We start from the raw sequence: 25,448 nt of genomic DNA, 5'->3' as shown, positions 1-25,448 counted from the left end.
GGAGTCCATCAGTCTGCTGAGGAAAGCAACAGGTTAACCTGTACTCTCTAGGACGCTGGGACTTAGGTCTTGTGCCCCTTAGGGCCAGAGTTCCAGGCGCCCTGAGAGGAAAAACAGGATGGAGTAGTGATTTCCTGAAGTCTTCAGAATGACACTACAACGGAGGGAGGCAGGTTATCTGAAAGCAGTTGCCTCAGCCCACCCGGGGTGAGATAATTAAGACAAGTGGGGTCTTTTGCGGGTTGTATTGTTCCGGGAAACCCCAACACAAACCTCGGCTATTTGGCAGAGTTGGGGGAGGGGCCGTTACCCAGGACGTAGACAATCTGTGGCTCTAAGTGCTTCTGCACAGACTGCCAGTCTCTGTTCTGCAACTCCTTTTCCGAGCCTTCTCATTCCTGGGACGGGCTTTCTTCTGGACTCCCCTCACTGTTGCAAACCACTGCCTCCTCTCACCTCCAGTCTGTAAAATCAGTGTCCACTCACCCAGCTGCTCTGCTGCTTCCAAATTCTCATTGCTATTGGCTTTTACTCAGGATAATCTCTTGGCTGTCATTTTGGCGGTGTTTCAAAAGGAAACTTGGGCAAATATGGCTTAATATGCCATGCTTTCTGTCCCTTCCCTGTCCTATCTGAATTACAATGATCATCCTTTCTGATCGCTACCTTGTACAACGTATTATTTGCTTCAGGGTAGGATGGGTTAACTTGTCACAAAAAGACATAGGGAGACCTGACCTGGATGAGCGGACATGGCCTAGGTATCCAGGGCCTGGGGCTGTCAAAGGAGGCGACAGACTCCTGGGAGAGTTGTGCACGCATTCGCAGGTATACGTAGAATACTGCCTTATGTGAAGGGAAACCCTGTTAGTGGAAACGGTGTGAGAAGGTGTGCATGGGCGTGTGTATGTACACACTTCTGCACACATTGGTGTGCTGGGAAGCAGATCAGTGGTCTGCCAACAACTTTATTATCTGTCTTTCCCATGGCCACTCTCTTCTGTTCTTGACAGTATAACCTTCTTTTGAGGAAATGCTTCTCCCTCTGTTTTGATGATATAGGGCTATTGGGCGTGGCCCATCACAGACACACAGAGGAACAGTAATACAGTCCAGGACAGTAGGATCCTTCCTTGGAGTTTTCTAATCAGAGGTAGGAAAATACAACCTCTTGAGTACGGACTCCAAGGCTGTGAACCTGAGGCCATCGGTAGTATTGGAAGAAGGAGTCACAGCAGCAGGGAAAGGAGATGGCATTCTGGGGGTAGCCAAGGGATAGAGAAGCTATAGGCGGGCATCCTGGCAGCTTTTCAGTTCCTTTTATGACCCATGGGCACTTGTGCCCTTTGCTTCCTCCTTTTGCCTTTGTCTTTGTGGGTTTGTCCCTTTTTTGCCCTTGGTTTTTCTTTTTTTTTTTTTTTTTTAACTAAGAACATGTAACATGAAATCTACCCACTTAACAAATTTTTAAGTGTAGAGTATTCACTAGGAACACAATGCTACAGAGCAGATCATTAAAACTTAGACTTTTTCATCTTGCTTAACTGGGTTTGTGCTTTTTTATATTAAATTTTAATACCGGAAGTTGATAACGAATATACCAACCAAATGCACAAAGCAGCAGTTTCGTATTTCAAGTTTTTGTTACTGCCATAGTTCTATGAAATGCCCACAGAATTGTGAAAATTTAAATATTCATAAAAATTCATAAAGCTAAGGCTTCAGGAGATATTAAAAAAATTTGCATCATTTACCATATTGGTCTGAAAGTACATTATGATTAAAAACACTACAATAGTCCAGAGAATAATATCACCATTCACATTCTGAACCCTGCGGAAGAAGAGGGACTGAAGTAAGTCTCGGAGGAAATCAGGTAGAAGGGGGGGATTTTAAGCCTCTGCTTTAAAGTTTTGAAAGTTTTGCATTGTTTGTTTTTAAATGTATTGTTTTGGTTCTTTTAAAAGCAAGGAAATGTCCAGAAATGATTTAGACTGAAGCAAAAATGGAATTTCTATTCATTTATAGCAACGTCAATATAGGCATATGAAATGAATATTACGCAGAGCAAACTGCAAAGTGGACCCTCTCAGGAACAGAATTCATAGTATCTCACGTGACAGCCAGCATCTTTGCAACAGATAAAGTTTCTTTCTTTAGTAAGTAACCCTGGGGGCTCCTGGGTTGCTCAGTCGGCTAAGTGTCCAACCCGTGATTTTGGCTCAGGTATGATCTCGGACTCCTGGGATTGAGCCCCATGCTGGGCTCTGCACTCAGCAGGGAAAGAGCTTGAGGATTCTCTATCTCTCCCTCTCCCTCTGTCCTTTATCCCACACATGCGCATGCACCCACTCTCTTTCTAAAATAAGTAAATCTTTAAAAAGTAAAGAAAAAAAAAGATAAAAAGTAACTCTCACATTTGTGACGACCTTCTATTTGGACTAACACAGTATTTTTGACCCTTTGTGGCTGTTATTTTTACACCCGCTGCCTATTGAAAAACTGTAGCTCTTAAATTTTTTCTGCATTTTTACTACTGTGCATGTTCTTGCCTAATTCAGTGATTTATGTCTTACGCTGAGTTCTAAAGGACACCTCTTATTTCTGGAGAGTAGCTTCAATCCCCTTGAGGACTCTGGCCCAGCAGAGGAGGGTCTGTGACTTGGCTGATGTGCTGGGTTCCTAGGTTTCATCAGACTCTGGAGACACAGGTCTGATGACATTCAGAGCAGGAAAGTATTTCTGTGTACTTAAGGAAGTACACAGAATAAATACTAGCTAGAAATTTACACTAGTTTGGTAACTTGGGCCACAAAAAGACCAATCTATGACTTACGCAACGAAGTCCACACGGTACATCATAATCTCATCCCAAATACAAATGAAATCTCCTAAAATTCTAAGGACTACGTTATTGGTAGGGTTGCACCTTGTTTCCATGTGGCCTCTACTCCAGCAACTACTCTCCTTGATAAATGAAGGCGCCCCATCTTCCGTGAGGGCCTGCAGGCCTCTAAGGGCTCCGGCTGCCTTTTTCCCGCGGCTCAACCCCATGCAGTGTGACAGCCATCAGGAGGGTTGACCAGCTCTACCAGACCTACCTCGGCCGGAAAGCCGTACTAGCTAAAACGCTGACTTTAAAATAAATCTTAGTCCAGGCTACAGTACACCACCTGAAACTGCTTCAGCAGAGGCAGATACTTCGTGAGTGACAACTGCGCTCGTGAGGGATCCTCCACCTGGGGCTTACCGAGGCGGCACCCAGCGCAGAGGCAGCAGTGAGATTATGATGATGATGAGTTCCCTGTCTCTGTCTTCTCAAGCAGCAAAACATTGTTCAGAAAGAGCCCCCCCCCCGCCCCCCACCAGCCTCTGGCAGCTACGTTTAGCTGCAGTCACTGCAAGTCACCAGGCACTTGGGGCCCTCAGGGACTCAAGTGACTCAGAGTGACAAAACGAGTAAATGAAGAGAAGAACTCAGATGAAGTGAAACCCTAATAGCCAGCATTGCTAAGACCAGTCTACCACCCGCGAGCTGACTTGGTTCAATAATCCACCTTGGCTTCCTGGTTTTGAAATGGGAACACCCCTGAAGCTGGGATTTAGACTAGTTTAGATTCTGGGTCTGGATTTGAATGCTAAGGTGTTTTAACATAAAAAAAACTAAGAATGGGATGCCTGGGTGGCTCAGTGGGTTAAGCCTCTGCCTTCAGCTCAGGTCATGATCTCAGGGTCCTGGGATCAAGCCCCGCATCGGGGTCTCCGCTCAGCGAGGAGCCTGCTTCCTCCTCTCTCTCTGCCTGCCTCTCTGCCTACTTGTGATCTCTCTCTCTCTCTCTGTGTCAAATAAATAAATAAAATCTTTAAAAAATAAAAATAAAATAAATAAATAAAAAATTAAAAAAAACCTAAGGACCACGGCCAGCGAGGGTGGTGGCAGTATCTAGGTAGATGGGAGAGGTTTACTTGTTCTGTATCCTTGCAGAAGCTCTGTTCTTCCTTGAAAGGGTATTATTTATAAGTTACCGTTTCTTACCCACTTGTTCTCTCATTAGTTTACTTCTTAAATAATGAAAACTATTTTAAACTCTCACATAACCCCCACAAGGTAGACACTATTATTGTTCCCATTCTATAAATTTGAAAGATGAAGGTACGGATCTTGTTCAAGGTGATAGGAGGGTGGAGATTCGAATGCTAAGAGCCTGGCTCACGTCTACGCTCTAGTCACCAGTACCCCTCAGCTCTGCCCAGAGGAAGCGGTGTGGCTGTTCCCTGCTGGCAGCGTCTCAGGAAGGTGGTGGGCAAGCACTCTCACCTGGTCAGCCTTGAGTCTCCCAGTGGTAACACTGCATTATCAGATCACTCTGATTTATTAAATTTATTAACTGTTCTACTCCAGGGCAGCCTACAGCATACTCCTCAACTTCCTCCCAAGGCTCCATCCCAAACTTGCTTGATGTAAGAATCCCCTGGAAAACTTATTGTTGAAGGTGTAGCTTCTCAGGATCTCAGGATCCACTGGGTTTGATGTGGTCCCAGAAGATTATATTTTTAACAACTGACCTAGATGATTTTTCCGAGTCTTCTCATCAGTCAAGTTTGGGAAACAGTGCTCTAGGAGTTTTAGCCAATGGGAACAAATACAGTTGATCTTAGGTATTATGTATTATATGTTAAGTCAAAGTATCAGTAAGCAGATGACATTTCTATAGCTGAATTAATCCAAAGCAATCAGTACATATGGCACAAAGTAGTTTTCTTCAGGAAGAACTTGGGGAGTCAGCTGGAATGTCTTTGTTGTTTTTTTTTTTTTTTTCCTCTCTCTGGGTGATGACTATTAGAAAGAATTCTTTAATGGCTGTGCCCTTGAGGGAGTTTCTGCAATGCTCTGATTATGGAACAGCTTAAATCAAACAGAAAGTAAGCCATTTTATAGAGCTCTTTTAAGTCCTGCCTAAGAGAATTCTGGAGAAGAGTAAATTAAATAAAGAAGATAAAGGAGTACACAGTTCCAGTTCCTTGTAGGACCCTAAAGGGAAACTCCTTGTATAACTGAGAGAGAGACTCCGCTTTCAATGTAAATGTTCATGAATCATATACAGAATGATTTAGGTGAATATCAGGGATTAATTCAATTCACACAGTCTAATCAGGAAGCAGAAACCATCTCTGACATTTAAAGAACACAAATGCAAAATTGTTGTAATTCATGATCATCAAAATATTGTTTAATGTTAATAAAAAAAAAATCTCCTAAGTACCTAATCTGCTTTGACACTATATTCACTGCTTGTCACAAGTGAGAGCTTACGCCCCAGGCACCACTCACAAGTAGACTCCTTTGGTTGTTATATTTATGAGTTAGTCGGGAGAAAAGGAAGGAAAAAATTAGAAAATAATATTAAAAGACAGTTAAAGAAGGAGAAAGAAAGCCAGTCCTTTCCATCCCGTGGAATGCTCTGCTCCCCAGGCCAGGCCAACTCTGAGCAGTGACTGAGGTGTGAACCCGACATACCTCTTGGTGGGGGTGGGCACTCCAGAAGACGCTGAGGCGTGGCTCACCAGGGTGTCATTCATATTAGCCAGCGGGCGAGGGGGACTGAAAGCAAAGACATTTACATTGTATTAATAATTACCAACATGACCAGGGGAAACAAATGAAAGAGTGATAAGAGCAAAGGAACCAACTATCATTCCACCTGATAAGCACAGTGGGAGCCGGGTGGGAATCGATAGGTGCAGCCCAAGCAAACTCCATAAGAAGGGTTCTCGAGCTCAAAGCCCGTGGACCACAGAGCTATGCTGTACCAGGAGTGACCAATGACCCACACACCGTGACAGGGAGATGACTCCTCTGGCTTTTGTTTCATAGTTCAGTATACAAGTCTGAGTTGCTACTTAATTTCTCTGCATTTTAGGTGTTTCCAGAGTTAGGAGACCTTTGATGTTTGTGGCATATTACACAGGTCACAACAGCAACATACGTGTTTTTCCTGATTTGGTTAAAGTTCACTGTCTTCCCTCAGGCTTAGTTTCCATACTGGTTACCAAAAGAGACTATTATTGGTCCTTTACTAGAATCTTAATAATCAACCCATATTTTATACTGATCCTTTAATTAGAATGCTTTCTTTTATAACCTAATCCAAATTTAAATTTGAAAGTAAGTATTTTTAATAACTTGTCTTTAACACTGGTTTTCTGGAGGCTAGGTCTATTGCTCCCTCTTGGAGAGTCTTAAAGGAACAAATCCAAACTTACCAAAAGGAATTTATGATTTTGCCCTTCAGCTATCTTCAGCTGGTCTCCCTCCCCACCACGTTCAGCTACAAAGGGTTTCTGTCTCGCATGTGGAGCCACATGACTATTGCTAAATATTACTCCTGGGAAATCGCTCACTTCCTCCCCTAAATTGAAAGAAGTACTTTTCAGAGAAATTTGACCATCAAAGCCCAAAAGTGAAGCAGAAAAGTCCTCTCATATTCAGGTGCTTGGGAACTAGCTCCTGGTGTCTCCTTATATTGAAGTGCTGAGTTAATTATGTGAAGTGTTTTTGTAGAGGTTATACTTAGCAAGTCTTGGTGAATATTAAGGGACTAGAGCCTTTGCTATTTTGCAGGTTTTATAATACACTCAAAGAGAGACTCAAGGGAAAATTTTCAGGTAAAGCCAAGGAATCTAAAGGAAAGGTTAAAAGGGATAGATCAGTCACCCTAACTGCATACCTACCTACCTACCTACCTACCTGTCTCTACATCTGTCTATATACACTCCTCCCTTTCTTTTAACTCAATTTCATTTCTGGGTAAGGAAATATTTTAAATGATTTTTCATTTAATGGAGAGGATCAAAGATGGTATGTAATTTGCAGGGAACGGATTTAGGGCTCTTGATTTTTATTTTTTATTTTATTTATTTATTTATTTATGTATTTTAGGGCTCTTGATTTTTTTTTTTTTTAAAGATTTTATTTATTTATTTGAGAGAGAGCATGAGCGAGGAGAAGGTCAGAGAGAGAAGCAGACTCCCCGCGGAGCTGGGAGCCCGACGCGGGACTCGATCCCGGGACTCCAGGATCATGACCTGAGCCGAAGGCAGTCGTCCAACCAACTGAGCCACCCAGGCGTCCCAGGGCTCTTGATTTTTAAGCCACAACACTATGCTTATTGTTACATTTTCCTCCCTTTAGGTGACAAGTCACGAAGACATTCAGAATTGAAATATGCCTTTCTAGGTGACGATGTAATTCCACATTATTCATCGCCCTACCTATCTTCCAGGCAGGTGTCCAATATTGCCCCCAAACTTTCAAGCCTATTGATGCTGGTTGCTGTGCTGAGTTATAATCAATCAATCAATCATTTTAGGCTGACTAATAAAAATGAACACAGAGAGGGATGCCTGGGTGGCTCAGTTGGTTAAGCAGCTGCCTTCGGCTCAGGTCATGATCCCAGCGTCCTGGGATCGAGTCCCGCATCGGGCTCCTTGCTCGGCAGGGAGCCTGCTTCTCCCTCTGCCTCTGCCTGCCACTCTGTCTGCCTGTACTTGCTCTCCCTCTCTCTCTCTGACAAATAAATAAACAAAATCTTTAAAAAAAAAAAAAATGAACACAGAGATTAACTTAATTTTCATCCTAAATTTATATTTTGTCTCTAGTCCTTTGAAATCAATTGTCCAAATGCAACAAGGAGACAATTCCTATGAGAGAAACAAATCCAACACCACAGCTTTTCATACTTGAGGGCACCAGAAACATTCTGCTCCTGAAAATAGAATGGGCTTTGCCTCCTTAATATATTATTATTCATAATCCATATCCCAAATAAGATAAGGACATGCTCATGTTGCTTTCAGAACTAATGTAGTTACCTAGTATTTTTCAATATTGAAGATACTACTACATTCAGTTTCCTGTCTGATATTCTCAGAGGAAAAATAACAGAAAAAAAACTTTTTAAAAATTTCTTACACATGGATCCATGTGATAAAATTTCATGATTTGGAGTATTTTGTTTGGTCTGATACCACAAAAGTCATTAATAATCATCTCTATCTCTTGTGAGATATCAGGCACAATTATTATCTTAGAGTACACATATCAGAGCCTCTTCTCCAATATTCAGAACCAGACAGTAATGATTACATTGTAAGTTGGAAGCTAATCGTAACTCCCCCCAAACTTCCAAGCCTTTGTGAACTTCTAGCACATTTTGATAGAGAAATAGGTACTATGTGTTTGTAGTCCAAGATGGAAGAGGTATTTGAAAACATAAATGGTGTCTTTACTGTAGGATCTACCACTAGACCCACAATTCACCGTGAAAGCCAACAATTCAGACGTGGTCTTAGAAGATGTAATACACCATAAATGACTTTCGGCTTAAAAAATGTTTCATAGTTCCTATAAGACAGCAAAAGAATGCTTCCAGGTGTGAAGTAGACATCAATGGTACCAGTTATAGAAACTTACAAAGCAGAATTGATCCAAGTTATCAGATCAGTTTTTGTGGCTGTCTTTAACATTCAAAACCTGTTGAATACCTTGAACAGGCCACAAGATGTTCTACATCTTCCTTTGGTGAAGATCTCAGCAAGGTATCTTTAGACACTAGTGAGTTCTGTGATACTCAACTGACCACCAACCATCACTTTGTACAAATTCGGGAGGCTCCTTCTTTGTTCATAAGACATGCCAATTTTTTGATGAGAAGATAGAAGCAAATGGATGCTGCCGAGGGACATAATCTGCCAGGCAGAAGAGGTGGGTATAAAAAGAAGACTTGGAGAGAATTTTAAAAATCTTAATCAAAAGGAAAGAAGCATTCTTACTGGGTGTCTACTCATAAAAGATAAGTAAGACTATCTTCACCTCAATAACATAATCATATATTGATGAAGACAGATATGTAAACAAATTATTGAATTATTAAATGAATGCAAAGTAGTGAGAGCAGCAAAACAAATACAAAGTGTTGAGGAGTCCAGTGAAAAGCAGTGACTCCCGCCTGGAAGAAGGAGGGGCAAGTGCAGGCAGGGGGAGCTAACACTGAGGAGAGACATTCCCAGCTACAGAAAAAAAGTTAAGGGCACCCTAGATGGACAAAGTGATTTGGAAAAAGGGATTGAAACCCAAAAGTACGTGACATATTTGGGGCCAACTTAGTTGTCTAGACCCAAAAGCACTTGAAAGGGAGTAGCTGAAAAATGACTCTGGAAAGTAGATTAGGGCCAGGATGTGAATGAAGCCTGTTCTACCACAAGCTAAGAAGTTTGGACTTTATACTAGAGGCAGTGGGGGAAGCACGGAACACTTTCAAGTCAAAGGAAACTGGGCCTTGAAAACATAACCTGAGAAACTTGTAAATCACCGGTTTTAATCAAGGGTGTGCACAGGAATAATCTTTGAAGCTTTCTGTAAAAAAGGTACTAAGGTCTCCCCCTCAGTTTAGTGAATCTCAGTCTTGAGGGGAAAGAGGACTTTTTATAACGCTTACTCCATTTAAAAATCACTTATGTAGAATGGATTGGGAAGGAGGATGGTATGGAAGCTGGGAGACCAATTAAGAGGTTATGACAATTGTCCAGGTCAGGGATTATAAGGGTTGACAGTGGGAAAGAGAGAAAAGGAAAAATACTGCTGAGATGATAAAAAAAAATAAAATAAAAAAGATAAGGTACAAGAACTGAGTCAGTACGTGGGGTTAGTGGGCCAAGAATGACTACTGGTGGTTCATGATACCGATATCCAAACCAGGGAACACAAGAGGAGGAAATAGGATTTGGTGTTGGGTAGACAGAATAAGTGGAGAGGATTTCACTTTTGAAATTGCTGAATTTGAAGTTGCATGGATAAGTACAGGTATGTGATACCTAGAAAGCAGTTGGAAACAGGAGAATAGGAACCCAGGTGCCATAACAAGTTTGAAAATAATCGAGAATAGTCATTTAAATTGTAGCTATTCATTTAAGTTCTAATCACTATAAAGGTGTATTTTTATTTACTGTTTTCAGATAGAGCAGTATAGGTTTGGGGAAATATCCAGTAAGAGGATGGCTTAGATAACAGGTAAAGAACTTCCAGTTACTGGTCAGATACACCTCTTATCGTAAAGTAAAAATTTCACTTACTGGTACAAGGCATTTTCACATTACTTCTCTTATGACCAGACCACACCAGTTCATTCTAGTGGATGCTCTAGCATGTAGACTAACTTAAAATTAAAACTGCTACAGAATCTCTCTTAGGGTTTTGAAAGCTAGGAACAGATGATGAATACTTCATCATGCATTTAAAATCTTAAGGACAAATTATATATAACTGTATATTTCTTTTTTCATTTATCAACTATTTGTTCTCTACAAAGTAGGTGGTATGGTGCTAGCTGCTAGGGATAAAAATCAAAGAGATAAAAACTTAAGTCCTGGGGCGCCTGGGTGGCTCAGTGGGTTAAGCCTCTGCCTTCAGCTCAGGTCATGATCTCAGGGTCCTGGGATCGAGCCCCACATCGGGCTCTCTGTTCAGCAGGGAGCCTGCTTCCTCCTCTCTCTTTGCCTGCCTCTCTGCCTACTTGTGATCTCTGTCTGTCAAATAAATAAATAAAATCTTTAAAAAAATTAAAAAAAAAAACTTAAGTCCTATAAGGAAGAAAAATTATTTATAATAAAAATAATTTACAGAAAAATAATTACAATATAATGCAATAAGTATTTAATAGAAGTAAGAAAAACTGTAACATGCCATGGGAAAATATTGAGATCACCTTACTGCATAAAGAAAAACATATTTCTAGATGTTAAAGAGCTAAATGTAAATGTTAAATTATATAAATTAGAAAAAAACATATGGGTCTATAGATAGAAAGGATTTGCTAAGGCCAAAAGTAATGGAAAAATTAGGAAGGAAAAGGATATTAATTTGAATTTTAAAAATCAGAAAAGAAAGAAAAATATAAATTTAGGACACTATTTCAGTAAATGTGACAGAGCAAGAATTAGTAGCCTTAATTTATAAGGGAGTCACACAAATTTATAACAAAATTATTTACGTTTCAATTTAATAAAAGGGCAAAGTGAAAATAGACCTTTAAAAAAAGATATATAAATAACATAAAAATACTTTAATTATGAAAAAAAATATTAAAATTATAGACCATTTTCCTTCTAAAAATAATAATGATGTTTTTTAAAAAGGTAATCCTTAGTGCTGGAGGGGATTTTCTGACACAGCTCATAAATTTACTAAGTAAGAGTGAAAGTATGAAGTTAAGCAAAATTTCCAGAGGGCAATCTGGCAACACATCCACCAAAGATCTTTAAAAATGTTCAGCTTGACTCAGCAATTCCCTTTCTAGAATCTATTCCAAGGAATTAATCAGAAATGCAAAGGTAGGTTTGTATTTTAAAATATTTATGGAAATATTATTTACAAAAAATAATTCTGGAAGAAACTTAAATGTTCATATATGAGGGGAAGGAAAAGTAAGCCCTAGTATATTCATAATTATAGGATATTACACTGTCATTAAAATATAATGATTAAGCCTTTCTAAATGCTTAGCACGTAAGAGGTAAAAAAGAAGGGCAACATAGCTACAATAATAGTTAACAATTATTGAATGTTTGAGGCATACCTATCAGACACAGTATTTAAAGCCTTAAATATATTATTTATTTTATCCTCACAGTAACCCTGTAAAATAAGATAAAATTATACATGCACATACCATGGTCTCAGCTAAATAATAATATTAAAATATAATAATAATATAATATTATAATAAAATAATATAATAAGTATAAAACAAAGTATCTGAAGGAAATATGTCAAAATGTTAAGAGAAGCTTAATTATGGGTAACTTTCTCCTGTCTATTTATACTTTCCTGTATTTCCACAAATTCTCCAGTTAAATTTTTCCTGATTTTCAGAGAAGATGCTTAATGTAAAAAAATAAATAAATAAATAAATTATAAAGTAGGGGAAAAAAGACAAAAAGAAAAGGTGTGCCTGGGTGGCTCAGTCAGTTAAGCATCCAACTCTTGATTTGGGCTCAGGTGAAGATCTTGGGTTTTGGGATTGAGCCCCTCATCGGGCTCTGTGCTAAGCATGGAGCCTGCTTGAGATTCTCTCCCTCTGCTTCCCTCCATAGGGGGAAAAAAGACAAAAAGGTAAAATAGAAACTTTTAACACCACTGAGTCAAATTCTCTAAAGTAGTATACTATTTTTGTTATTATTAAGAAAGCAAAAGGAAGGAAAATGCTTAATGAACTGAGACTCTGTTAGTAGACAAAAGACCTTTAAATGATTTAAGTAGATACAAAACTGCACAGCCCCCCAATACCCTTACCACCATACTCCCCCCCCACCACCAAAGAAAGTCCAGAAAATGCGTGAGATCAGGCTACATTATCTCCTCTACCAGACTGTAAGAAATGTGCGTATGTGTGTGTGTGTTGGAATCACTGTATTTTGACTACGGGGCAGAGTGGGAGACATGGCTCAGGCTCCCAGGCAGTATTTGCTGGTCATGAGTTAGCCCGGCTGTGGGCAGAGTACAGAGGACTGCAGTGTGGTCGAGAAGTCCCTTTTCTATTAACTTCAGCTCTGGTGAGATGATTCTCGGAGCACAGAGCGATGGCATAACCAGCGGGTGTATCTGGTAACTGTTTCTGTAACGCCTGCAGCCAAAGCCAGTCGGCCTACGTGACTTCATCAAGGGATCGCAGAACGGATTGTCGTCAGTAACAGGAGCACGAGTACTGGTTGAGCGCTCACTACACATCACGCTTAGCTCAAACATTTCCCAAGGATTCACTTATTTAAACCTCACAATCCCCAACGAGACAGAGACTATTATTTTTTTTTATTTTTTTAAGATTTTATTTATTTATTTGACAGACAGAGATCACAAGTAGGCAGAGAGGCAGGCAGAGAGGGGAGGAAGCAGGCTCCCTGCGGAGCAGAGAGCCTGATGCGAGGCTCGATCCCAGGACCCTGGGATCATGACCTGAGCTGAAGGCAGAGGCTTTAACCCACTGAGCCACCCAGGCGCCCCAACAGATACTATTATTAACTTTATTTTACAGGGGAGACACCAAGGCACAGAGAGAAGGAATGGCCCTGAGGTCACAGCCAAATTGGGGCAGAAGGAGGATCTGAGCCAAGGAAGTACAGTATGGCTCTTGTGTCTCTGCTTGTAATCACTACAGCAGTGTCTCGACTACCTTGGATTGCCGCGCCATTAGAAGAGCTCACTTGAGACTGTTTAGTCTTGGAATTAAAAACAAAGGCATGGTGTTAGATCACAGTTTCTAAAAATTATTTCTATAGGAAATAATCTATTTCTATAGGTCAATTAAAAAGTTGTTTCTATAGGAAGGTGAAACTACATACCCCTGGAGTATAGTTTTGGGGTGATGTGTTCTCCCCCCATCACATCATCAGAGCTCTGTATTACAAATGCCTATCTGAACTCAGACCATCCGGCTGCAGAGCTCCCACCCTTCGCCACCTCTAGGCTGCCTCAAGGAAAACGAGATAAGCTACTATAAACTGTCTCCTCCAAAAACAGATCTCTAATTTATTTATTTATTTTTTAAAGATTTTATTTATTTGACAGACAGAGATCACAAGCAGGCAGAGAGGGAGGCAGAGAGAGAGGGGAGGAAGCAGGCTCCCTGCGGAGCAGAGAGCCTGATGCGGGGCTCGATCCCAGGACCCTGGGATCATGACCTGAGCTGAAGGCAGAGGCTTTAACCCACTGAGCCACCCAGGCGCCCCAAATCTCTAATTTATTAAGATGAATTTAAAATCTAATCTTAATTTCAAAGGTCTTTTGGATTCCTCATCTCAGCCTAACAAACTACATATATTTAATGAGCAAACTATCTATTCTATCAGCCAGACTACTAATTTAAAAAAAAAAAAGAAGAAGAAGAAGTAGTTTAACACTGGACTCAGGACCAGCATTGAGTGTAATTACTTATTTTGGTTTTCTAGGATGACTCAGCTCCAGAGGTAATCACTTTTTGGGTAGAGCTCTCTAACCAGGGATGTGAAAATACAGTATCATTATTTAAGCAAAACTGCTACTTAAAATATTGTGCGTGAATAAAGGGGTGCATGAACAAAGCCAGCCGCAGCCTGAGAAAACCAGTGAGGACCCGGGCAGCTGTGGCGGCTATCACCCTTCTGCCGGCCCTCTGACAGAAGTCCTTCTGTAGGAAGGCGTCCAGATAGGTGGCTACTTAACCCTACCCTAGACTTTTGAAAGTATTTGCTCATTATCTTGCTCTTCCTCCCAGAATATTCTTCTGATTACACAGGTTAAGGCTGCAGTCCTACAATCCCCTTTAACCTTGACAGTGATCTGCCAATCACCCCCTTTGGAACTTTTTACCTGATTTTGGGGTTGTTTAGGACTGTCAGTGTGAAAGGGAAGATTTTATTATGCCTTAGGCTCTCATCTACTTGATCACTGCCCAAACAGCACTTTAAACATGAGGTACTCAATCGTTCAGTTAAATAGTTTTATAGACAGCTATGTGCCTTCAATTCTAGATACCTGTGTTCCTTCTGAAATGATCTTCCCTACTCTGATCACATTATTCTCGTCTTTAAGATCACAAGGCAGATTTCACCATACTTTAACACAAATTCAAAATTCACTGTGTCGACCACATCATTCTTTCATCTATCAAACTACTCGGGCTTTCCATGTCCTTCCAGCAAGCTGTTCTTCGCCCCTGCTTTCAAGTCTTCCCCTAGATACCCATCCTTGGCAAGGTTACATTCTTTCTCACTTCTCTTATCAGAGAAATGATCCTGAAATTTCAGTATCTCCACCAAAGCCTTCTGATTACTACAAACTCCATTTAAAGAAAGAAGGACCTTATCAATATACAAAGGAAGTAAGAGCCATGCCGTATTCATGCCCAGTACCGTCCTGGTTTTGAGAAAAAGCGAAAAACAAAGTGAAGGTTGTGTCTGCGACAAGAAGTTTATAAACCAATCGGTCCTCATAATCATCCGTCATCACAACAACAAGCACTTAAGCTTCAGCTTAGCCTATTACAATTCTTAGGTCAAATGTGACTCAACAATTATCATTTACAACCAAAAATGTGTAAGATCATTTATTAATGAAGAAAGACAACTGAATTACTTCCAACAATTAACTAAAGACCAGTACAACAAAAGAGCTAGAAAAATCCTATGGAAGTTAGAAGATCTGCTGTATATTCTGCCTTTATTTCTTAACTTTTAGATCACTGGAGAGGGTTGGGGAGGGAAGGGGCAGTGAACTAACGTTTGTTGAGTATGAGTGTTGCATTAGCCTTGAGCTAGGTCCTCAGATACATTGTTTGAATTCTGTTACTACTCCTCATGGTATTCCTATTTCACTAATAAAGAAATAAAGGCCAAAGAAGAGAATTAACATGCTCCAAGTCACAGATTAGTAAGTGGCAGAACCAGTCTCAGAAGCCACTTTTTTCTGGTTCTAAAACCACTGAATAATTCAAATCCACAGACTCACCATCCTACCGCAGGCATCCCTATATTATCCAAATGAAAATTTCAGATTACAGCTCTCACAGAAGAACAGGATCACTGGCTTTTGATCTGACTTGAAGTATTTTAGGGAAAAAAAGAGGAATTTACTGAATGTCTTCACTAAGTGATCACTAAATTCATAAGTAAACTTCTAGAAGGGTAGGGGTGCAGCTGGCTTCCAGGACACTGGAATGTCATTAGGATGTTGACTCTTATCCTTGCTGAGATCTCATTTTGGGTCTGAGTCTATACAGATCTCGTGGCTTTTTACACTTAACAAGAAATAGTTTTTGCCTAATAAAACTGTAGCCTCACCACTGGAGAACAAAACCTCTCCCCTCATTCCAAGTGGGAATTCCCGGAAAATCCCCTCTGGAACATGAGCGCCCAATACTTGGGTTGGTAGTACTCGCAGAACAGCCCACACAGGGCTGAGAGAGGACCAAGTCTCTAAAGAGGTTATTGTTTCTAGAAAAGAAAGGTTGCAGAGCAAATCAATGAAAAATATTCCCTTACTTAAAGATTAACTTTCTTAAAAAGGCAAGTGTGAAGTGGCAGCGTCCACGCACTTTGGGATCTCTGCTGGGGTCATCAGCCTAGATGAACGCTACTGTAGGATGAAGGTAGGATGTGTTTCTCTCTTCTTTGTCACTACCCTCCAAAATTTAGCAGCCTACAAAACTAGTCATGGACCCCCACATTGAAACAATATATGATCTAGTAAGAAAGACAGTTTATCGGGACGCCTGGGTGGCTCAGTTGGTTAAGCAGCTGCCTTCGGCTCAGGTCATGATCCCAGCGTCCTGGGATCGAGTCCCGCATCGGGCTCCTTGCTCATCAGGGAGCCTGCTTCTTCCTCTGCCTCTGCCTGCCATTCTGTCTGCCTGTGCTTGCTCTCTCTCCCTCTCTCTCTCTGACAAATAAATAAATAAAATCTTTAAAAAAAAAAAAAAAGACAGTTTAACTAATTATTCTATTATGAGGAAGAGAATCCGTGGGAGGAGCAATGACCTGTAACACAGGACACTAACTATAGCTCTGGTGAAATATGAAAGAAGGCAGAGTCTAAGATCCCCTTTATCTCTACGATTCTATTACTCTTTCAAAAAGTACCCTGCCTGGGCGCGCCTGGGTGGCTCAGTGGGTTAAGCCTCTGCCTTCAGCTCAGGTCATGATCTCAGGGTCCTGGGATCGAGTCCCGCATCGGGCTCTCTGCTCATCGGAAAGCCTGCTTCCCCCTCTCTCTCTGCCTGCCTCTCTGACTACTTGTGATTTCTCTCTGTGTGTGTCAAATAAAATAAATCTTTAAAAAAAAAAAAGCACCCTGCCTCTTGACAACAGTTATGACAAGTGCAGATCATTTTTATGCTCCTTGAGGAATGTGATGTTTTGCTCTTTATTTCTACATACCAGACCAAAACCATCTCCTGCTACTCCACCGTGTTCTATGGTTATCTGCCAAAGCAAAGTTAAACAAACAAACAAAATTGCCTTTTGGAAAATCATAAGGTGAGGGAAAAAAAAAACATATGGTATGGAAAATGTAGTATAAATATAACGTTACACACTTATAATGAAGATTCTCTTACTTCTAGATTAGTACATTTATGATATTGGTCTCTTACTATTATTGAACCAACAGAGAGATTTAAATTTCCAAACCAACTACTAATCTAAACACACTGCAACTAATTCATCAATGTAAAAAAGACCTTCCAACAGACACATATGCTTCAATTTCGATTTCTAGCAGGTTCATCATACCCATTTGCGGTATAATACTTATAATGAAATATTTCTCAGGAAGGAAAGGTTTACCACAAACATTTTTATACTGAACTTTCACCACCAGACAGCAGCTAGAGACACCCTGAGGAACCCAGATACCTCGCTCTAACTCTGGAAAAGGGCAGAACTGCAAAATGAATGACTGGATTAGCAACTTATTTAGTACTGTTGCTCAGCTTAACATTATTCTACTGAAAAAGCAGGGAAAGGGTCTGTAAGACAGATAACTAAATCAACAGAAATGTACTATTTTATCTTAAAAACCTTTCCATGCTGAATCCCTCCTTCTTTGTTCTCTTTATTCATTAAATTTAGAGAGGAACTAGTCAAAACTTTATGTAGATGTCAACTCCTGTATTTCTAGAAAGATGAGAAAAAGATGGCAACTTAAATACTTCGACAAGTTTCTGTTCACAGAAAGGTCAACGCAACAATGTCATTTCCTGACTTGCTCATATGGTTATTATGAAATCTGTGTTCAAAAATGGAAACTGATACATTCTTAGAGAAGACAGCTGATTCTCAGGTATTTTTACCATGAACCAGACAGGACAAGATACAGTGGGCTTCCCCTTTTTATAGTAAATGCCTGGGAAGTTCCAGAGGCTCTTGCATCCTGCCGAAAATAAACATGATCATCATCAGCACAGCAGCTCGAGCAGCAAAAACATTAAGGCAAGGAAAAGCTATCAAACCTTTACGTCCTGTAGCAAATGCCTCTTCTTTCTCTATGGACATGGCATCTAGTGCATTACACTGATGCTGTCTCTAAGGAAACAGAACCATCACATGGCGAAGGCTCTTCTCCACAAGGTAGTTTATCCCACGGAGCATTTTGGGGAAAGCAGGTACGGAGAACCATGCGTCAGAAGGTGGACACACATCCGCGCTCCCTCAGCGAGCCCGTCAAGCAGCGGAGTGCAGCTGAGGACACAAAGGCAGACGTAGCACAGAGAGCAGGGACCTCTCCTTGGACGCATAAACATGAACCACACGTCTTGCAAGAAAATCCAAGTTCTGCTGCAAATCACTGACCCAATTCATGCCGCCAGCAATTCCGTTCTGATGGGGCTGTTACGGAGCACCCCCTTACGTTCTCCCCTAACTGCCTGCTGCCTGAGAGGAAAGCCGCCCGCCGGACTGGGGCTGCCGAGCAGTTCCAGGTAGGCAGGGTCAGGAGGAAGGGAAAACTGGTAAGGCTTGGTTTTTTGTTTTGTTGCAGGAAGTAATGGGAACACAGGGTGAAAAAAACAGACAATGGTGTCTACCTCCCCCTCGGACGTCAAGAGCTCCCTGCTTCCTAAGGGCAGCTCATCAGAGGGCAGCTGAGACAGGAGGGGTACAGTGTGAGCCCCAGCTGGGCTTTCAGGGACACCTCCAGCGGGGCACCCACAGGACAAGAACATCCCAGCTGCTCTGAGTCACCCCATGCCCCCCGATCTCCTTCCTCTTCTCCACAGCCTCCATCTCTCTGCGCCTGGTCTGCATCACCATCCGCAACACCACGCAGCAGCCCTTGGCTGGCGGAACATTCATAACATCGGGGAGGCTTTCTGTTAGTCCGCTGGGGTCCAGACAACTTTTGATGGTTACGCATCTGAACTCGCACGGCTGCAATCATGTTCCTAAGTCCAGCTCTCCCGTGCCATTCTGCTCAAGTCATTGATTTCCTACTGGTCTCCCAAATCAGGACAAACACCTTCCTTTCTGCACTCACCACCCAGACACTACAGCCTTAGGTCTAAGGCCGGCTTAATTTTCACCACTTCCTTACGCTTCCTAAGTGTCCAAGCAAAAATGCTGCCCAGGCCCTGAACTTTTTTGCTGCAGTAAAACAAAAACAAAACAAAAACGGTACGAGATACATAAGTGTTACACTAAAAACAGGAGGAAGTCGAAACAAAACCCAGACTAACAACTGAAGTGCCTGGCAGAGAAGTCTACCGTTTGCCGAGATAAAAAAAAGGCGAGAGAAAAGAACCCAACAAGTCAGAATGCTAGCAGGTTCATATAAACACTTTGATATCAATTTTAAAAGCCTAAAGAATAAAACGGATGTGTGTGTTTGAATTCTTGGCAGAAAATGAAAGAGCCGATTTCTATGACATGTCAGAAATAAAATAAAAACAAAATAGCAATGGGACAGCTTCCAAGGCTACAAACTCGGAGGATATACAAAGGGGAGCAGAGCACAGAAGGTGAAGTGCGATGCGAACAACAATGGGTACAATTAATTGAAGGGAGAAAAAAGAACCACGGCATAGCAGAGACTGAAATACCTTAACTTTATAATAAAACACATCAAAGGGGAACCAGAGCAGCGGGGAGTGAAATCAACACGCGTTGGGGAGAGCTGGGTTCTTGCTCTGATTCTGGTACTAAGCAGCCTGAGCGAGCTACACGGTGCTGGGCGATGAAGCCCTCTGTGCCTCAGCTAGCCGGTCTATGAAATGAAGGGGCTGGTTCGAGAACAGTGGCTTCACGTGTGCTCCCGGAGCATCAGAGGACTCCGCGAGGGGCCTCGTGACCACAGAGGAGAGCAGGAGGAGGGTTACACTCCCGCCTCATGTCAGTAAAGCAGGTGCACTTCGACTCCACGTAAAATCTCATAAACAAAATAGTCCACAGCTCCTCTTCAACAAGCTTGAAAATCCCTTTCCTTATTACCAAATTTAAATTAGAAGTCTCCGCTATACTCATACGGAGTATCCTGTTCTTTTCCTTTATAGGTCTTAACCGGTCTGCAGTTACATGTAATTGGCATTGGCTTTGCGATTGGTCTCAAAAGATCAAGTTTCTGAGAGCAGGACCCACAGTCTGCTGCACCCCTGGGCTCACACTGCATACCTAACAGCCTCACACCATGACTGGCATACAGGGGGTGCTCAACGAATACCGGTTCAAGAATGAAATTTTGTGATTCGACTTACAGTTCTAACCTACTTGAAACAATGCGTTAGCTAACCCTAAAAGTGCAAACAGATGAAGGGCTCAGGGGAATTTTAAATTGAGAAATATGTCTAGACAAGGAATTCAAAGGATAGCCAACAGGCCATTTGGGATGCTTGAGCAGGAGGTGTCATGAAGATGAAACCGTGGGCTCAAGGGCACACTGGAGCATGTGAAAACGGCAGCACTTCCTGTATGGACGAAACGACTAAATGCGTCAGGCCGGTGATGCCTGCTAAGCAGTTCTGGTATTTAATTTCTGGGCCAAAAGAATCTAAAAGTAATTTGAAATGTCCTAATACATTAGGGAGTTTGCAAGGGGAATAAAGAGCCACACATCATTCATTAAATGTGTATCACAGTCTGCTGGAGAGGCCACACAGAGATCTCTGAAGACCGTGATATGATGGTGAATTATAAATCAGCTGAAGAAATAGTGGGGAGACCTCTGGTTCAAGGTGGCAGACTGAGCACGTGCTGAGAGCTTACCCTCCTGCACCAAAGAAAAATGATTTAAAGATAGAAAAATAAATTGATGCACACATAGCTAGAAACAAAGCAAAAAAAGAAACTCTCTTTAAACCTAAAAAAAGAAAAATGAAGACTCCCCCAAGGAAGAAAATAATACAAGGTGGCATTGTGGTGAACAGGGGCTGTGCTGAGCGGCCATGACCCCCACACAAGGATGGCGGCCCACTTCTGAGGAAGCTAGAAGACCTTAACCCACACCACCACCCCCTGCCCCCGCAAAATCAGAGAAAACAGAGCATCTATAAAAGTCTTTAAAGTTGGGACGCCTGGGTGGCTCATTTGGTTAAGCAGCTGCCTTCGGCTCAGGTCATGATCCCGGCGTCCTGGGATCGAGTCCCACATCGGGCTCCTTGCTCGTCAGGGAACCTGCTTCTCCCTCTGCCTCTGCCTGCCATTCTGTCTGCCTGTGCTCGCTCTCTCTCCCTCTCTCTCTCTGAAAAAAAAAAAAAAAAAAACTTTAAAAAAAAAAAAAAAAAAAAAAAATTAAAAAAAAAAAAAAAAAGTCTTTAAAGTTAGTACATCTAATACCCTCAGCCACCTAAGGGACAGAATAGCACCCATTATAGCCTGAAAAATAACAAGTATGAGATTTTAAAAATGAAAATCACAATTATTGAGATTAAAAACAAAAACAACAACAACTCCAAAGACAGGCTGAATACAAGGCTGAATCCAACAAAAGACTGATGGTACTTTTTTAAGTTAACAAATGTGAGAGCTAATTCCAGTTTTAAAGTCTGTATCTCAGAGTTCCAGAGAGACCAAAGAGAATGAAGGATTTTTTAGAACTGATGAAAGATATGAGCCTTTAGAGAATAAGAATCTTTGAGTATTAAAGCAAATTAAATTAAATAGAAATAAACTAAAAAAAAAAAAAGAGCTCATAGCCAGATGGATTATAGTAAAACTTCATATTGCTAAACTTACAAAGAAAACCCTAAAAGTACCAGTAAAACATGAGTCAACAGAAAGGAAGGAGAATCAGATTGTTACCAGATTACAAGGTAATAGAGGCTACAAAATAATAGAGGAATGATATCTTTGAAGAATGAAGGGAAAACATCTTTTGGCTAGATTCTAAATTCAACCAAATTATCATTCCACAGTGAAGGTATAACACAACAATAGACAAGAAAAAAAAAATATATCCAAATTGCAAAAGGAAGAAGTAAAACTATCTCTCTTTGTAGATGACATAATCTCACATACAGAAAACCCTGAAGAACCCACCAAAGGGCACCTGGGTGGCTCAGTGGGTTAAGACTCAGCCTTCGGCTCAGGTCATGATCTCAGGGTCCTGGGATCAAGCCCTGCATCAGGCTCTCGGCTCAGCGGGGAGCCTGCTTCCCCCCACCTCTTACCTGCCTCTCTGCCTACTTGTGACCTCTCTCTGTCAAATAAATAAATAAAATCTTAAAAAAAAAATCCACCAAAAAACAGGGGTCAGCCTTAAAAAAAAATCCAACAAACAAGCAAATCCCCCCACCAAAACTATTAGAGCTAGTAAGTCCCATAAAGTCATATGGCAAAAGGCCAATACAAAAAAATCACTTGTATTTCTATCTACTAGCAATGGACAATATAAAAGTGAAATTAAGAAAACAATTACATTTACAACAGCGCCAAAAAGAATAAAACACTCAGAAATAATTTAACCAAAGAAACGGAAGACTTGGGGCACCTGGATGGCTCAGTGGGTTAAAGCCTCTGCCTTCAGCTCAGGTTATGATCTCAGGGTCCTGGGATGGAGCCTCGCATCAGGCTCTCTGCTCAGCGGGGAGCCTGCTTCCTCCTCTCTCTCTCTGCCTGCTTCTCTGCCTACTTGAGATCTCTGTCTGTCAAATAAATAAATAAAATCTTAAAAAAAAAAAAGAAATGGAAGACTTGTATAGTGAAAACTATCAAATATCACTGAAGGAAATTAAAGAAGAGCTAAAAAAAAATGGGAAAACATTTCACGTTCACGGACTGGAAGACATAATAGCGTGAAGATGGCAATAGTCCCCAAATGGATCTACAGATTCATTTCAATCCCTACCAAAATCATAGCTGCCTTTTTAAATAAAAAACGTTGATCCTAAGTTCATATGGAAGTATGAGAAAAGTAAAATAGCCAAAACAATCTTCCAAGTTGCAGGACACATACTTCCCAATTTCAGCTTACAGGAGTGTGTTCAAAGGTTCACAGATATTCCTCAATTATCCATTTTTCTCTCTAGATACACAGAAATCCCTAATCCATACACAAAACTATTTGGCTTTGAAAGTTTCTAAGCATAACCACTACAAGGACTGAACAACAGATCATGAAGGCTTTTGAGTTACTATCTACCTGCTATCCCTGACTGCCAAGAGCACCACACCTGGTGCCCTGTCCTGTCTGTCGGACTGCCTGGAGGAGACTGACAACCGTACTCTTACAGATTCTTCTCTCAAGGTCTTCACTGTCCCAATTTCTCCTCTGCCCCCATAACAAAGGTTGGGGAAAATGACAAATGGACACAATCATAAGAAGTTAAAGAATGCTCCCGCAGGCAGGAGTGTGTGTTAGAAGGAGTCTAGAGCATTTTTCATTTTGAAGATGTTAAATTTTTAGATCCGTCAGTGTTCTTTGATTTGTAACTTACTCCACCGTATCCACGCCAAGACACTTGATTTGATTCATTTAAAGGTTTATATGTTCAAATTAGTTTTTGGAGACCTTTTCTTAGGAAAGATCATCTTATATTTAAGGTCACTTTCCTTGTTTTGTTTTGTTTTCTTTAATATTTTATTTATTTGACAGACGGAGAGAGAGAGCAGCAACAGAGGGAGAGGGAGAAGCAAGCACCCCGCTGAGCAAGGAGCCCAATGCAGGACCAGATCCCAGGACCCTGGGACCATGACTGAGCCATCCAGGCACCCCACTTCCCCTATTTTTTAAAAACAAACAAATCCAAAGTTTGTTACTACTTGTACTTCCACTTAATCCTATTTCTCTCCTTCCTTCCACCGCTACTTAACATTTAAGATCACAATAATTTAGAAATTTAACTTTATGTCACTTTCAAGAATCAGCTTTGTCCAAACTCTTTGGGGTTTTTTTTTTGGTTTTTGTATTTAAGTAGGCTCCATGTCCAGCATGGAGCCCAGCATGGGGCATGTCCAAAATGGAGGTCTAATTCTACCCAAATGTGTTTTACCTGTAGGTATCTCCATCTCTATTATTTCAGTTATTCAGGCCAAACTGACTTCTCTTTCTCTCATACTCTGCGTCCAATCTGTCAGCAAGATTTTTATGCCACTATATTAGGCCACTTCTAGATTTTTAAGCTCTCAAAAGTCTAAGTTCACACAGATGGTATCGATGGCAATTCAATCAATTTCTTAAAATGAAGATGTTAAATATTCATCTCAAGAAACTGTGGAGAAGCTCTTAACAAGATGGTTTTTCCTGTCATAAACTGGACACAGGACATGGGTGGAAAATCACAGCTGGACTTAACACAGAATTAAACATGAGGTGGTGACAGCTGGAAAGAAATGACTGAAGAGAAAAAAGAAGTCACTTAAGTTCCAAAAAGAATTCCATTAAGAAAGTGAAAAGTGGGGCACTTGGGTAGCTCAGTGGGTTAAGCCTCTGCCTTCCGCTCGGGTCATGATCTCAGGGTTCTGGGATGGAGCCCCACAGCGGGCTCTCTGCTCAGCAGGGAGCCTGCTTCCTCCTCTCTCTTTGCCTGCCTCTCTGCCTACTTGTGATCTCTCTCTGTCAAATAAATAAATAAAATCTTTAAAAAAAAAAAAAAAGGTGAAAAGCCAAGGAGGAAAATCATTCAGTGCAATGTAACAGAATATTTCCTTAAGTTCATGCTTGGAGGCAAGGCACCCAGTTTTACCCTCAAGATGATTTATTAACATTATTCAAAAGGAAAAAAGTAAGTAAGACAAAAGAGAAAGGTTACTTTACCAAAGGAGAAGATGCCCTATTTTGTCCTTATCTTGACCTCTAGGATTATTCTGAATAGTAAAATAAGACCTTCTCTCTAAAAGCGCATAAAAAAATACAGAGTTTTACAATCTGAGTAGCCCTTCCTTGATTGCCTTCCAAAGCTTAAGATAAGTCATAGCCCATCAATAAGCAAGGTCCCAAAATGTGACCCTGAAGAGAGGGACTACAAGTAAATTGCCAAATTTAACCTAATTCATTGAGAATTTACAACTGTGCTCCATACCCTAGAATCATTACAAGTCAGTGGAGTTTAGTCCCACAAACACCTGAAAGGTACCGTACACAAATGACATATACCAGGGACATCTCTTAAGAAGCTGAAGGTGCAAAGGACGGGCTTACAATCTTCAAGGAACCCAGGTCTAATACGCACTCAAAGAATCCTTAAAGAAGAGAACAGCACTTTGGATGTCCTGATGACTGATAAACCAAGAGCTAAAGGAAGTTAGGGAAAGAAAGGAGAGATCCATATGAGTTAGCTGCTTCAGGGTTCAAGGGTTTTGTGGATACAATAGAATTAAGCTTGGCTCATGGATAAACAAAAGAGGAAAAGCCTGAAAAAGGCAAAAAAAGGCACTCAGGAAAGGGAGTAGTTGGCTTGGGAAGTTCATGAGTCAGCTCCAAGGGGCAGGAAGAG

General features: G+C 41.1%; 1 protein-coding gene across 7 annotated transcripts in view; it reads right to left on the bottom strand.

The window, feature by feature from the left end:
• The window catches only part of LOC111154095 (dystrobrevin beta), a 243,675-nt gene that overhangs the window by 79,101 nt on the left and 139,126 nt on the right, over nt 1-25,448 (bottom strand). For 6 of the 7 annotated variants that reach the window (XM_022513468.1, XM_022513471.1, XM_022513470.1 and 3 more), the window contains exon 10: nt 5,519-5,602. In XM_022513468.1, coding sequence (XP_022369176.1) covers nt 5,519-5,602 — 84 coding nt within the window. Of the gene's footprint in view, nt 1-5,518; nt 5,603-8,639; nt 8,652-25,448 lie in introns of all 7 variants that reach the window. The other variant, XM_022513473.1, reaches the window with a different exon arrangement.

Source organism: Enhydra lutris, unplaced genomic scaffold (assembly GCF_002288905.1).
Source record: "Enhydra lutris kenyoni isolate GAN:26980312 unplaced genomic scaffold, ASM228890v2 scaffoldscaffold35, whole genome shotgun sequence".
Classification (NCBI taxonomy): Eukaryota; Metazoa; Chordata; class Mammalia; order Carnivora; family Mustelidae; genus Enhydra; species Enhydra lutris.
This window is presented reverse-complemented; position numbering and strand designations above follow the sequence as displayed.